We start from the raw sequence: 15,790 nt of genomic DNA on the forward strand, positions 1-15,790 counted from the left end.
CAGAGGTAGCAGGTAGGTAACGTTAGCCTACATGAAATTATTTGTCTGTTACAGAATGTGATAGTAACCTGGCTTTTTAGCATTAAGCTAATGTTACATGATTCGGCAATTGCTAATCAATAAATAGCTAGTTCTGTTTTAACGTCGGGTTAATATTGTGGAGGGGGCTAAATTGTTATGGAAAATAATAATGTAACGTTAGGTAATTACAGTACTCCCACTTTACATTCCTCAGGGACATTTCTTTCTTTCTTTAGTTTATTTCGAACATGAACACACTTACATCATAATACATCACACAATTTCATATCATTTCATTTTACAACATGCCCGAAAAGGAGTAGGAAGAAGCAAAGCTTATTTAATCCTAACTCTTTCCCACTTCTAAGCATTTACAAATATATAGAATCATTTACTGACCTTTTTATATAATAAAATAACATCTATGAGTTAGTATACAACAGTTTTGTAATATGTAATTAATTAATTAATTCAGTCATTATTAACATACTGAGATGAAGAATATCTTATTTTCAATAAGGTTGAAAGTATTTCTCATAATTCTTCTTCTTTGTACTCTGTAAGCACTATTATTTTGAACAACCTCTTAAACTGGATCATATCAGTACAATTTTTAACTTTTTTACTTAATCTATTCCATAATTTAATTTCACATACCGGTACTGATATGCTAAAAGTTCTAAGTGTTGTACGTGCATATAAATGTTTGTATTAGGTCTCTCTCAAGCAGGTGTTTTTTGTTTACATTGTTATTGCCTTCTGGTTAGCTAATGTTTGCCCTGCAGGTAATCGTCACTTTTCCACCCCTTTATATATTAGGTATAGTTGTAAGTAAAAAAAAAAGGTCAAAGACAAAGCTATTCGGGTTCTTGTGAGTATATACACTTCACTGCCGATGTGGGGGGGCGCCACCTAAAATCTTGCCTAGGGCGCCAGATTGGTTAGGGCCGGGCCTGTGTCTGTCTATCTGTGTTGGCCCTGCGATGAGGTGGCAACTTGTCCAGGGTGTACCCCGCCTTCCGCCCGATTGTAGCTGAGATAGGCTCCAGCGCCCCCCGCGACCCCGAAGGGAATAAGCGGTAGTAAATGGATGGATGGATGGATGGATGGATTTTTTTTTACTTGAAAAAAATGTATTGTTTTTACTTGCGAATCGTTTTTTACTTGCTTTTTGTTTTTATATTTACGAAACGCTTTTTTAAAACTTGCAAATCGTTTTTTTTACTTGCAGAAATGTGTTTATTTTTTCAATTGCGCATCGTTCAGCGTGACTAAAAACATGTGTGTGTTCGTGGAGTTTTAGCAGTCATTTTACTCCATACAATTGCCGACGCTAAATGTGTGCATAAAAACGGCTCCCAAACCAACGCTTCACAACTGTAGATCGGTTCTCATCGTTCCACTTAAAAAGAACCGTTGAAAAGATTTGATTCGTTCGCGAACGTCACATCTCTAAGTCACTCAGGTTGGAGCCACGAGTCGCTTCTCTCCGCCTCTTTTCTACCAAAGCTACTTTTTATTCGGCTCCTGCGCCTTTAAGACGGCGGTAATCCACATCATGTCGCCCCCGCTGCATCTGGAGGTACACGCTTTGAAAGTTAGACCGGGGAATTAGCGCTAACACTAGGGGACCACCGCCGGGCAACACGAGGCGGGGAAAGACGTGGGGGTTTGGGAGAGATTGGACGGCAGCTTTGCGTGGGAGGGGTCCGCCGATCACAACAAAGGGACACATGATGAGTGGACGGCTGTAGAAATGGGCAAGAGAGGAAGGTGATGGTGCAGCTTGTCCACACTTTCCCCGGCCGACCATGCTGCCTGCACCCCGGACGCTGCTCTTCCTCTTTGTGACTCTGCTGGTGCTGCTCCTTATCCTGGATGATATCTCACAAGTGGAAGAAGAAGCTGCGTAAGTAGCCTGCAGTCATTTGTCCAGCCATTGCACTGCTGTGTGTGTCCATTGTGTACAGCAGGTTGTTCACAGTCGATAAAACAGTTGCTAAAACTGCCTTTCCCCCCCTACCAAGTTAAATGTTTGTGGCTTGTTTCTGCCTTTGCAATGCAGCAGCTGATCCAGGAGCAGTGTAGCCCAGGTGGTCTCCAAGGGTTAGGCTATTTGTCTTGCAGCAGCTTGCATGTGGGATGGACTACATTTCCACTCTTAAGTAGAGAAAGGAAAGGGGTGCAACAGACTTTCAATTTCTTCCCCCCACCCCCTGAAATGGAATTTTGAAGTCACACGCACGCAGACACATGTGCCCTGCTTAAATATTGCACTTGCAACAATTCTTAATTTAGCAAAAGCCTGTGCCACATCCTTCTCGCTCTCATTAGACAAGCTCACATTTCCCCCTTCCAGGGTTTTGTTTTCAACGTGCAATTATTGGGTTGGGATTTGTCATGGGAGAACAAATGGAAGCACTTTCTCCGTAGCCTGAATGCAGCTTAATACAATTAATACAACAATAGTGGCTGTAAAAAAAAAAGGGGAAAAAAAGGGAGGGGGGCGGGTGGGGGTATCAGTTTACCATCCTGGTGTTAAGGGAATCCACATGTGAAAGCAGGTTATCTCAATGCACAAGATTATTGTGAGATCCTATACAAGTACTGGAACAAAAAAAAAACTAATGGCATTAAAGGCCTACTGAAATGCGATTTTCTTATTTAAACGGGGATAGCAGGTCCATTCTATGTGTCATACTTGATCATTTCGCGATATTGCCATATTTTTGCTGAAAGGATTTAGTAGAGAACATCGACGATAAAGTTCGCAACTTTTGGTCGCTGATAAAAAAAGCCTTGCCTGTACCGGAAGTAGCAGACGATATGCGCGTGACGTCACAGGTTGTGGAGCTCCTCACATCCGCACATTGTTTACAATCATGGCCACCAGCAGCGAGAGTGATTCGGACCGAGAAAGCGACGATTTCCCCATTAATTTGAGCAAGGATGAAAGATTCGTGGATGAGGAAAGTGAGAGTGAAGGACTAGAGGGCAGTGGGAACGATTCAGATAGGGAAGATGCTGTGAGAGGCGGGTGGGACCTGATATTCAGCTGGGAATGACTAAAACAGTAAATAAACACAAGACATATACAGGTAAAAGCCAGTAAATTAGAATATTTTGAAAAACTTGATTTATTTCAGTAATTGCATTCAAAAGGTGTAACTTGTACATTATATTTATTCATTGCACACAGACTGATGCATTCAAATGTTTATTTCATTTAATTTTGATGATTTGAAGTGGCAACAAATGAAAATCCAAAATTCCGTGTGTCACAAAATTAGAATATTGTGTAAGGCTAATACAAAAAAGGGATTTTTAGAAATGTTGGCCAACTGAAAAGTATGAAAATGAAAAATATGAGCATGTACAATACTCAATACTTGGTTGGAGCTCCTTTTGCCTCAATTACTGCGTTAATGCGGCGTGGCATGGAGTCGATGAGTTTCTGGCACTGCTCAGGTGTTATGAGAGCCCAGGTTGCTCTGATAGTGGCCTTCAACTCTTCTGCGTTTTTGGGTCTGGCATTCTGCATCTTCCTTTTCACAATACCCCACAGATTTTCTATGGGGCTAAGGTCAGGGGAGTTGGCGGGCCAATTTAGAACAGAAATACCATGGTCTGTAAACCAGGCACGGGTAGATTTTGCGCTGTGTGCAGGCGCCAAGTCCTGTTGGAACTTGAAATCTCCATCTCCATAGAGCAGGTCAGCAGCAGGAAGCATGAAGTGCCCTAAAACTTGCTGGTAGACGGCTGCGTTGACCCTGGATCTCAGGAAACAGAGTGGACCGACACCAGCTGGACTGCTGCTGAGTGGTCCAAAGTCATGTTTTCTGACGAAAGCAAATTTTGCATTTCCTTTGGAAATCGAGGTCCCAGAGTCTGGAGGAAGACAGGAGAGGCACAGGATCCACGTTGCCTGAAGTCTAGTGTAAAGTTTCCACCATCAGTGATGGTTTGGGGTGCCATGTCATCTGCTGGTGTCGGTCCACTCTGTTTCCTGAGATCCAGGGTCAACGCAGTCGTCTACCAGCAAGTTTTAGAGCACTTCATGCTTCCTGCTGCTGACCTGCTCTATGGAGATGGAGATTTCAAGTTCCAACAGGACTTGGCGCCTGCACACAGCGCAAAATCTACCCGTGCCTGGTTTACGAACCATGGTATTTCTGTTCTAAATTGGCCCGCCAACTCCCCTGACCTTAGCCCCATAGAAAATCTGTGGGGTATTGTGAAAAGGAAGATGCAGAATGCCAGACCCAAAAACGCAGAAGAGTTGAAGGCCACTATCAGAGCAACCTGGGCTCTCATAACACCTGAGCTTTGCCAGAAACTCATCGACTCCATGCCACGCCGCATTAACGCAGTAATTGAGGCAAAAGGAGCTCCAACCAAGTATTGAGTATTGTACGTGCTCATATTTTTCATTTTCATACTTTTCAGTTGGCCAACATTTCTAAAAATCCCTTTTTTGTATTAGCCTTAAGTAATATTCTAATTTTGTGACACATGGAATTTTGGATTTTCATTTGTTGCCACTTCAAATCATCAAAATTAAATGAAATACATATTTGAATGCATCAGTCTGTGTGCAATGAATAAATATAATGTACAAGTTACACCTTTTGAATGCAATTACTGAAATAAATCAAGTTTTTCAAAATATTCTAATTTACTGGCTTTTACCTGTATATACTCTATTAGCCACAACACAACCAGGCTTATATTTAATATGCCACAAATTAATCCTGCATAACAAACACCTCCCCCCTCCCGTCCATATAACCCGCCAATACAACTCAAACACCTGCACAACACACTCAATCCCACAGCCCAAAGTACCGTTCACCTCCCCAAAGTTCATACAGCACATATATTTCCCCAAAGTCCCCAAAGTTACGTATGTGACATGCACATAGCGGCACGCACGTACGGGCAAGCGATCAAATGTTTGGAAGCCGCAGCTGCATGCGTACTCACGGTACCGCGTCTGCGCATCCAACTCAAGTCCTCCTGGTAAGTCTCTGTTGTCCCAGTTCTCCACAGGCCAATGGTAAAGCTTGACTGTCATCTTCCGGGAATGTAAACAATGAAACACCGGTCGTGTTTGTGTTGCTGCAGTCGGCCGCAATACACCGATTCCCACCTAGAGCTTTCTTCTTTGCTGTCTCCATTGTTCATTGAACAAATTGCAAAAGATTCACCAACACAGATGTCCAGAATACTGTGGAATTTTGCGATGAAAACAGACGACTTAATAGCTGGCCACCATGCTGTCCCAAAATGTCCTCTACAATCCGTGACGTCACGCGCAGACGTCATCATACCGAGACGTTTTCAGCAGGATATTTCGGGCGAAATTTAAAATTGCACTTTAGTAAGCTAACCCGGCCGTATTGGCATGTGTTGCAATGTTAAGATTTCATCATTGATATATGAACTATCAGACTACGTGGTCGGTAGTAGTGGGTTTCAGTAGGCCTTTAATGTTCAGATATTAGTTTTATTTCCTTTTAAAAAGTTTACTTTATAAGGAACATGCATTTATCTGGTGTGCCAGACCTTCACTGCATATTCTGCTATTCTATTTATCAGTAAGCAATGTTACTTATTACTATTTTAACAACCAGGAGCATCAGTAACACGGAAGCAGAGGCAACAGCCTGGTCACACACCGATGTGGGATGGCTCCTCAACCAGGATATTGCTGAATACTGCGTCACGATATAAGTGTTTTATATTGCTTGTTATCGTTAATTATGAATATTATTTATGACCTATCGAAAATGACCACCAAAATATAAAAGATATAAACATTTCTATTTAAAATGTAACTTTCCTCTGATTGTAGTCCCCTCAGCTATCAAGGCAGAAAGGAAAGGAAATGTCAACACAAGCATGGAAAAACACTTAATGTCCACATTGGGCTGACTATAATCTGTTTTAAAAACTGCCATACTGTTTTACTGACTTTTCCTTTTTTGTCGACAATTTCTTCGCTCTGTGCAGCACTCCATGCAAAGAATCAACCGTGAGACAACAAGATGGCGCCACCAAACTTGATAGTTGATACTGTTACCTGATTGGCTGTGAGCGTGTCACTTCCGCTGATCAATGATTACTTCCTGCGTTGCTCGGTTACGAGAGAGCGAGTGCCTTTGTCCACGCAACCAACTTTGCTTTGCAACTTCCGGTTTCTTCAGACATAGAAGAAAAGAAAATATCAAAGGTTTTATCGAATGCATTTTTTATTGTTATCGAATATGTGTCCATCACAATATAAATTGATATTGTTTTATCGCCCAGCCCTTACCAGGTGTTTTTATTTTCTATTTTATTTTAGGAATGAACAATCTGTTATACAGACTGTATATGAGCCAGATTATTTCCATTTGTAGTCCCTTATATTCGTTTGGGTGGCACTGGGAGCAAGGCGGGTGAAGTTTCTTACCCAATAACACAACGGCAATAGCTGCCTTTCCATTACCCCTAAAAATGCGCAAAACCTAAATATTGCAATAAGAAATTGGTAATGGAAACACTCATATTTCGAAAAACCTCTCAAATATCGCTTTTTGAGGGAGGTTTTCGAGACTTTTTGATATTGGAAGTTTTTCGCATTTGGTCACCTAAACACCAAACCAGCGGGGTCCCAATGCAGGACAATTAGGGCAGACGGGTCTTCTTGTCTTGCTTCCGATCGATCAGGCTGGGTCTGGGGCAATGGAAACACAGTTTATGACTAGTATGGCGAAAACTGGATTAGTACTAGGAACACTCAGTTTTGGATGACCGCTCTACTAACTGAGCCACACTGTCCCACAAACAATACGAGTTGTAAGTGTTTAGTTAAGTTGAGGTCAGCACTGTCAGCAGGTTCTACTCTATTCTTTCTTTTAAGAAACACAACACCTTGGGGGCGAGCGTTGTCAGGCACTTGATTGAGAACAAAAGCAAATCAGCAAATCCAGATTATGTCTATAAAAGCCAGATCCTAGGCTTTGTGTGTGGAGAAAACGAGAATACTGTGACACTGCTGATTGCTGGCCTAGTACTGTAGCGCAGTGTTTTTCAACTACTGTGCCGCGGCACACTAGTGTGATGTGAGATACAGTCTGGTGTGCCGTGGGAGATTATCTAATTTCATCTATTTGGGGTATAAAATATTTTTTGCAAATCAGTAATTATAGTCTGCAAATGATGTGTTGTTGTTGAGTGTCGTAGCTGTCTGGAGCTCGGCAGAGTAACCTTGTAATACTCTTCCATATCAGTAGGTGGCAGCAGGTAGCTAATTGCTTTGTAGATGTCAGAAACAGCGGGAGGCAGGGTGAAGGTAATAAGGTATTTAATGCTTAAACAAAAAATAAACAAAAGGTAAGTGCCCCAAAGAAAAGGCATTGAAGCTTAAGGAAGGTTATGCAGAACAAAACTAAAACTGAACTGGCTACAAAGTAAACAAAAACAGTCTTTGCTGGACGACAGCAAAGACTTACTGTGGAGCCAAGATGGCGTCCACAATGTACATCCGAACATGACATGACAATCGACAATGTCTCCACGAAGAAGGATAAAAACAAAGTAGATGCGGGAAATATCGCTCAAAGGAAGACATGAAACTGCTACAGGAAAATACCAAAAAAAGAGAAAGAGCCACCAAAATAGGAGCGCAAGACAAGCACTAAAACACTACACACAGGAAAACAGCAAAAAACTCAAAATAAGTCAGGGCGTGATGTTTGTTTAGTTTATTAAGGATCCCCATTAGTCTACACCGCAGTGGAGACTCTTCTTCCTGGGGTGACATGTGGTGACAGTACACCTACTTTGAGACAAGAGCTATATTGATGCATGCTTGGTTATGGTTTAAAGTCATATCCCACAATTGCGACAACGACTTTTTAATGTCAACTGAGTTTAGTTTTTTAATGATTTCTGCTGGTGGTGTGCCTCCGCATATTTTTCAAAGCAAAAAATGTGCCTTGGCTCAAAAAAGGATGAAAAACACTGCTGTATGGTGACACCTTTTAGGTGAGGTGGTGTAATGTTTGCAAAAACGAAACACGTCATCATTGAAGACAATCTCAATGCGAAGATATATCAATATTATATTCTGTTGCCAATGGCAATACAGTATATTTTCTGTCTGGGAGTTAATTCCACCCTCCAAGGCGACAACAACAACAACCCCGCTCACAGAGTGGTGTTTAGCAGGGACTACACTCCAATCAATCAATAAATCAATCAATCAAAATGTACTTATATAACCCTTAATCACAAATGTCTCAAAGGGCTAGACCAGGGGTGCTCATTACGTCGATCGCGAGCTACCGGTCGATCTCGGAGGGTGTGTCAGTCGATCACCAGCCAGGCATTAAAAAAAATAGTCCTAAAAATGAGCGATCATAAATCTTCACTATGACGTCACTTTCAGCACTTGATTGACATTCACGGCACCCGAGGGTCTTCTGAGATGACGCTGGCTGCTGCCAGCTCCTTAAAATTACCGACTGGAAGGCGAGAAACACTTTATTTCAACAGACTCTGGCGCCGTACCTGGCGTCAAAACTCCAAAGACCGACTGCACAGTTGCACAGTTGCGCTACCAAAATAAGAGTCTCAGAAAGCTGGCGTGCACAAGCTAGCAAGCTACGGAGTTTGCCGACAATGTATTTCTTGTAAAGTGTATACAAAGGAGTACGGAAGCTGGACAAATTAGATGCCAAAAACCAACCACTTTCATGTGGTATTGGACAGAAAGGAGGACTTTTTTTATCCTCCATTCGAAAATGCGGACCTTATCAGCACCACTGTCTGAATCCAATCAATGCAAGTCATCACAATCAGGTAATACACCAACTTATGAACTTCATGAAAGAAAGGAATCTATATGTGTTAAACATGCTTGTATTATCTTTAAACACCTTTAACTTATTAACAATATTAATTAACTATATGTGTTAAACATGCTTGCATTATCTTTAAACACCTTTAACATGTTAACAATATTAACTATATGTATTAAACATACTTGTATTATCATTAAACACCTTTAATTTTTTAACAATATTAACTATGTGTTAAACATGCTTGCATTATCATTAAACACCTTTAACTTGTTAACAATATTAACTATATGTATTAAACATACTTGTATTATCATTAAACACCTTTAATTTTTTAACAATATTAACTATATGTGTTAAACATGCTTGCATTATCATTAAACACCTTTAACTTGTTAACAAAAACATATATTTCATAAATAAGTAAATATAAATTATATATATGAATGAGGTAGATCCCCACGACTTGATCAATTGAAAAGTAGCTCGCCTGCAGAAAAAGTGTGAGCACCCCTGGGCTAGACAAGCCAGAACAACATCTTCTGCTCAGATCTCACATCGGGGAAAGAAAAAAACTCAACCCAATGGGAAGAAAGAGAAACCTTGGAAGGAACCGCAGATGTGGGGACCGGTGCAATGGATGCTGAGTGGATACAGTTAACAATGTGAGAGTCCAGTCAATAGTGAGGCCAGCAGGGGATCCTCTTGCATGTAGACAAATCGTGGCGCAGAGACCTCACCGACTGATGCATAAGGAGTGGTCACCCCGGGTCCCGACTTCATGTGAAAGTTCAGTCCATTGGGAGACCAACAGGGGATCATCTTGAATGGAGACGAGTTAGCAGCGCAGAGACGTCACCAACTTATACAACATTTCCGTTTTCTTAGCGTTAAGATGCAAAAAGTTGCTGGACATCCATTGTTTAATTTCATTTAGACACGCCTCCAGGTGACTACAATCTGTGTGTTGGTCAGCTTTAGGGGCATGTCAAGTTGGGTGTCATCAGCATAACAGTAAAAGCTAACACCGTATTTGCGTATGATGTCACCGAGTAGCAGCACGTAGATGCTGAAGAGTGCGGGGCCAAGAACTGAACACTGTGGAACTCCGCACGTTTTCGTAACATACTCCGAGTTCACATTGTTATGGGAGACGCACTCAGTGAGATAGGAGTTAAACCAAGAAAGTCTAAGTCTAACATACCAATATGTGTGTTGATACGTTCTAATAAGATGTTATGATTGACGATAGTGAAAGCAGCGCTAAGATCAAGTAGCAGTAACATGGATGACGCATCAGCATCCATAGTTAGTAATAGATCATTAGTCATTTTTGCGAGGGCTGTCTCAGTAGAGTAATTTGCCCAGAAACTGGACTGAAAGGGTTCACAGAGATTGTTAGACGCTATGTGTTCATTTAACTGTATTGCAACAATGTTTGCGAGGATTTTCGAGATAAAGGGAAGGTGGGACACCAGCCGGTAGTTTACCATGAGGTCAGGATCAAGGTTAGGTGCTTTTAAGTAGAGGGTGAATAACCGTTTTTATGAATGCGAGGGGAACAGTGCCAGAGGAAAGTGATAAGTTAATAATAGTTAGCACTGATGGTTCTAATATTACAAACAGCTCATTGATGAGTTTCCCAGAAAGTGGGTCAAGTAGACATGTTTGTTTTGTCCCGTTTACAAGTCGCAAGACTTCCTCTAATGTTATTTCTTCAATAAGAGAGAGATTATTTTGGAGGGCAATATCTGTCGTACATACATTCGTATCTGCGTTAATAGAACCAATTTGGAGCTGGAACGCGTTATCTTTAATCTCCTTTCTAATGAGAATTTGGGTGTAGAAAAAAAGATCTTAAGCTAATTAAAGACCGACATCAAGGCTATTCAACGACACAATGAATAGGGCTTCAGCTTCAAGGGTCCAAGGGCTTGGGGATCCGACATCGAAATGTGGATGTTTCCTCAGGGTATATTCCTTTGAAACTTAGTTTACTTAATTACGAAATAAACACATTGGCTTTCACACCGTACAGTCAATAAATTCATTATTCTGCCCTCACTCCTCAATTGCAGTGTGTGCAGATAGTAAACAGAATGAAGAAACAGAAGCCCCATAAGTTGTTGAGGATTGATGTTCCTTCTTTTTAATTACTTTCCTTCGTTAGTTTTATTTCTTTACAGTTCTTTCTTCATTTAGGATTGTAAGACTGAAAATAGAAACATGAAATAAACATTACAAAAGTATAGTGTCCATTGTCTATTTTACATAAATAAAATAGAAGGTTTAGTGTTAATACATTCACACAACTACATAAACGCATATAGAAATTGAACATCTGCAGTACATCAAACATTGCACACAATGTACCGGTATGTGACTCATCACAATTCAAATTAAGTGCTACATGAATAAAACAAGCAAGTTACTTTTAAACAAAATACAACATGACCACAAATACAAAAGACATCACAAAGTCAGCAATTTCAATACAAAACAAACTAAATATCTTTATGCACAATATCTACTTCCATAGATCTGACTAAGTTTCGTGATGAAGCTTAGACGTGTGGATTTCCACCGTTGTTGCTGCTTGTCTAGAACACTGCATCTGCTGTTTAAAAGGTCCGACAAGAAACAATGATTTGAGCATTTGCTCGGGTCAGAACATTCATACTTTGTTATTCAGTCGTTGTTAAAAGTCCAGTTTTTGCAATTTATTTAGATTTTCACCCCACTTTTGCTTCATCGTGACACATTCCTTGCTGTTCCCCCCTGGCAGGTGGCGGGAGTATTGCATACAAGAGCAACCCTAATTTAAATGGTTTCATCAAGCCTATTTGGGTGATGTTTGGCGGGCCATATAAAAAGCCTAGGTGAGCCAGATGTGGCCCGTGGGCCACCAGTTGAACAGGCCTGACGTACATGATCCACTTTCACATGTTGTTTTGTGCTAGAATGACCAACACAACCACAACACTTGAGAATACCCCCGGTAGAAGAGTAAAATGCTTTCCCACAGCAGTGTGTGACCAGGAGAAGGCAGGGTTCTTCCACATGCTACTGAGGCTCCGGATCGGTTGTTAAAATACCCAAATATATACAATTGCTATTACATGTTGCATGACTTCCTGCTTATTTCCCACAGACCAATCAGAAACAGCCCATATCATGTGGCATATGTAGGCTTTCTTTTCCAGTTAAAGACAACGCCCCCTGTCAATATACTGGGGCTCCATTAGGGTTACATTTCTCCTCGTTACATCAGCAAATGGGGCCATGAGAGGATTGGTCTAAAAATACCTGCTTAATGTCTGCCTTTCACCTTCATTCGTCCTTAAAGAAAGGCCTACAGCATGGCTGAGTAACGCAGAGGATTCCTCATTGCAATCGGCTACAGAAAGTATTTATAGCTGTGTGGCATTACGGAGCATCAGAGTCATAACTGGATGTGTATTGTTTCTTGTAGAAAGACTGGACAATCCAAGATGAACCTGCACCGGCTCATCCCCAAACCCCAAAGGTCTGAAATCCAATTATCTTACCTGCCTTTTTAATACCAGATGCTATTTATATGCACACTCCACTGATGGGGGAATGTCGTCGGCACTTTCAAGTCATTTTCAGTCTTGAAAAAAGCCAGCGAGTCATTCTCGATGAGAATTTCATTACGATTTATTTGGAGGAGCCAGCTGCTAAGCCCGCCAAGACGGCAGCGTCCAAACGTCCTAGAAGACCTCTGCATTGACTAGAATCTATAATGGCCGAATACAGCATTTCCTCTCATTGTCTCTGTGGGCCTTTATTTGCTTTACTGCAAGGCAATTATTTGTAATATTCCCACAAATTGCCAGTCATTTAAAAGGAATCATGTAATTAACATTTAAAGGCGAACTGCACTTTTTGGGGGATTTTTGGCTATCGTTCACAATCATTATGAAAGACATGTTGACAGGTGTATTTTTTTTATTGCATTCTAACTCGTAAATAAACGAAAATAAGTCCGCTTACAGCCAAGCCAATGGGAGCTCCTCTATTCTACCCATAAAATCCAATAAATAAACATCCAAAAAGCGCCAACAATACTCCATTTACATTTTGTGACTTGAATATTAATCAAATATTAGTGATATTGTTTTTATAAGCACTAATGCAGACAAACTGTTTATAGTGGCGCCGTTTTACCAGCTCGTGTGCCAATGTTGACATGATCAAGTGGTAAGCTTCTTCCTCGCTTCCCTGCTCTCCGGAAGTTTATTCTAGATCATGAATCATGCCTCTCACCTAGACAGAAGAAGGCTGAGGACGTATTCCGACAAGTTGGTACACTATGACAGCCAATTTAGACCCGGTAATGGCGAGAACAACACGAAAAGACGTTTGGCTCCACCCCCCTTTTTTTCCACGAGCATTATGGGACATTCATCATCTAAACTGTAATATATAAACATCCTAGGAGTCGACATCCTAATGACAGCAGACCTACAAGTAAGTGATCTTTTATTATGCATGTCTGCTCTCATGAAGTCTACAGTGAAAAAAAGAGCAAATATGATGCGGTTTTTTTAAATAAATGCCCTGCTCATGCTTGAAATTAGCAAAATACGTAAATGTTAAATGTTATTAAAAATGTGCTTGTCACTACATTACATGTATACTTACATCCAGTATATAAAACCCCAATGGAGGTGTTTGAATGCATTTTAAGAGCTTTATAGGCAGAATAGAGCGGCTCCCATAGGCTCCATTCTAAGCGGACTTTTGATCGCAATTATTTAATATTTAGGATGCATTATACATCTGTTGTCATGTCTTTCATAATGATTGTGAACAATGAATACAATTCCTAAAAAAATGTAGTTCCCCTTTAATGTCATTTTGGGTTCAAATGTGTAGTACAGTTGGTAAGGTTGTATTTTTGCCTCATTCCTGTGAGAATCCTGCGTGTAACTGACGTATGAAGGGGTGGGACTATGCAGGACTATTTGCAGTGTGCTCAAACAACTACTGGGCAGCATCTGTCAGCATATGATACTGTATCATCTCTTTCTCTTTCTGACTTATCAGGTCGGTAGTGCATTCTTCGCACATTCGTCACTCACGCTTTAAGTGAGGGATGAGGCAAAAACTAACCCATACCCACTGTAGCTTTTGTAAGCCATTGTAAAGTTCATCTTTACAAGTGCCATGTTCAAAAGGTGGGGGAAAAGGAAATGTCAAATGAATGTACTCTTGTTTTTTTTGTTTTTTTATAAATGGCACATTACATTAGAATTGAAAGTATTTGGTATGTAGTGTTTTTTTTCTGGGGCTTGCCCTTGAATAGAGGCCACCATATGAGGATATATGGCAGTTGTACACATTTTCAAATTACACCCACTTAGTTTGTTTTATATAAACATGTATTTTTATAGTAAACTACTAAAACACTACACCAGACTAGGATTAGTCTCCAACTCAATGATCCCTTTTAATTTTATGCTGTGTTTTGCAATCACTCTTCTGTTCACATTTAGAAAGACAACGGTACGCATTGAAAGCACTTCACTGCCAAGACTTGGTATAATAAATCCTGCGCATCCGAGCTACAACAACAGTGCCAAGCTCCCCTCATCCATCTGGATCTTCAACAAGACCCTCTCCAACCTCATCAGGTAATCTATGCCGCTTCAATCTGCTTGTCTCCTTCAGTCCTGTTTTTTTTATTTTTTTTTACAAGCATCGTTTGTCTTCGAACAGGAAGAACATTCTACGATTCCTCGACCCGGAGAGAGACATCTCGATCCTTAAGGGCTCTCTGAAACCTGGCGATGTCGTCCACTATGTGTTTGACCGCCACAGCACCACAAACATCTCAGAGAATCTCTACCGTCTTTTGCCAACCGTGTCGCCAATGAAGAACCAGCACCACCGGCTGTGCGCCATCGTAGGAAACTCTGGCATCCTGCTCAACAGCAGCTGTGGCCCGCAGATCGACTCTCATGACTTTGTCATCAGGTAAATCGACTTACAAGTACGATTTATTTGCTTCCGCGTGGCCCAATTGGCATCAGTCACGGTCGCTTCAAGAGAAAAAAAAACATTAACCGATGCAACTGCAGCGTAAAAACAAAGATTTGTCATGTCGATTTGAACCTGATGTTATCCAAATCCACCAATTGATAAGGTATAAACAAATACGTGCGACTACCAAAATAACCAATCCAATCCACTTTACTTACCGTATTTTTCGGAGTATAAGTCGCACCGGAATTAAAGTCGCACCTGCCGAAAATGCATAATAAAAAAGGAAAAAAACATATATAAGTCGCACTGGAGCCCGGCCAAACTATGAAAAAAAATGCGACTTATAGTCCGAAAAATACGGTATATAGCACATTTAAACAACAAAAATATTTCCAAAGTGCTGCACAACAATATTAAAAACAATTTTAAAAACAATATTCAAATATTATCCTTAGCTCCACCAATGACTGAATAAAAACACAAAATAAATAAAAATAAATATGATTAAAAATGATTTTAAAAGGAAAAACCAATTAAAACAGTAAATAGAAATCAAAATTTATAAAAAAAAAACACAGAGGAGGACAGAGGACCACACAACTCACGTAGTGTTAAAAGCCAAAGAATAAAAGTGGGTCTTAAGACGAGACTTAAAACACTCCACTGTGGGAGCAGTTTGAACATGGAGGGGCAGAGTGTTCCAAAGCTTAGGGCCGACCACAGAGAAGGCCCTGTCTCCCCTGGATTTAAGTCTGGTCTTGGGCACCACGAGCTGGAGCTGGCTCTCGGACCTCAGAGAGCGCGCAGGAGTGTAAATTTGGATGAGGTCCGAGATATACTGAGGTGCCAGTCCATGTAAAGCTTTAAAAACAAACCGCAAGGTTTTAAAATCAATTCTAAAATGAACAGGGAGC

General features: G+C 40.8%; 1 protein-coding gene across 1 annotated transcript in view; it reads left to right on the forward strand.

The window, feature by feature from the left end:
* The first annotated feature begins 1,345 nt into the window (after positions 1-1,345).
* Positions 1,346-15,790, forward strand: part of st8sia2 (ST8 alpha-N-acetyl-neuraminide alpha-2,8-sialyltransferase 2) — a 66,154-nt gene continuing 51,709 nt past the window's right edge. Inside the window, exons 1-4 of the mRNA XM_061925049.2 lie at positions 1,346-1,930; positions 12,340-12,393; positions 14,387-14,524; positions 14,610-14,867. Of these exons, the coding sequence (XP_061781033.1) occupies positions 1,833-1,930; positions 12,340-12,393; positions 14,387-14,524; positions 14,610-14,867 (548 nt within the window). The 5' untranslated portion in view covers positions 1,346-1,832. The remainder of the gene's footprint in view (positions 1,931-12,339; positions 12,394-14,386; positions 14,525-14,609; positions 14,868-15,790) is intronic.

This window comes from Nerophis lumbriciformis, linkage group LG29, assembly GCF_033978685.3.
Source record: "Nerophis lumbriciformis linkage group LG29, RoL_Nlum_v2.1, whole genome shotgun sequence".
Classification (NCBI taxonomy): Eukaryota; Metazoa; Chordata; class Actinopteri; order Syngnathiformes; family Syngnathidae; genus Nerophis; species Nerophis lumbriciformis.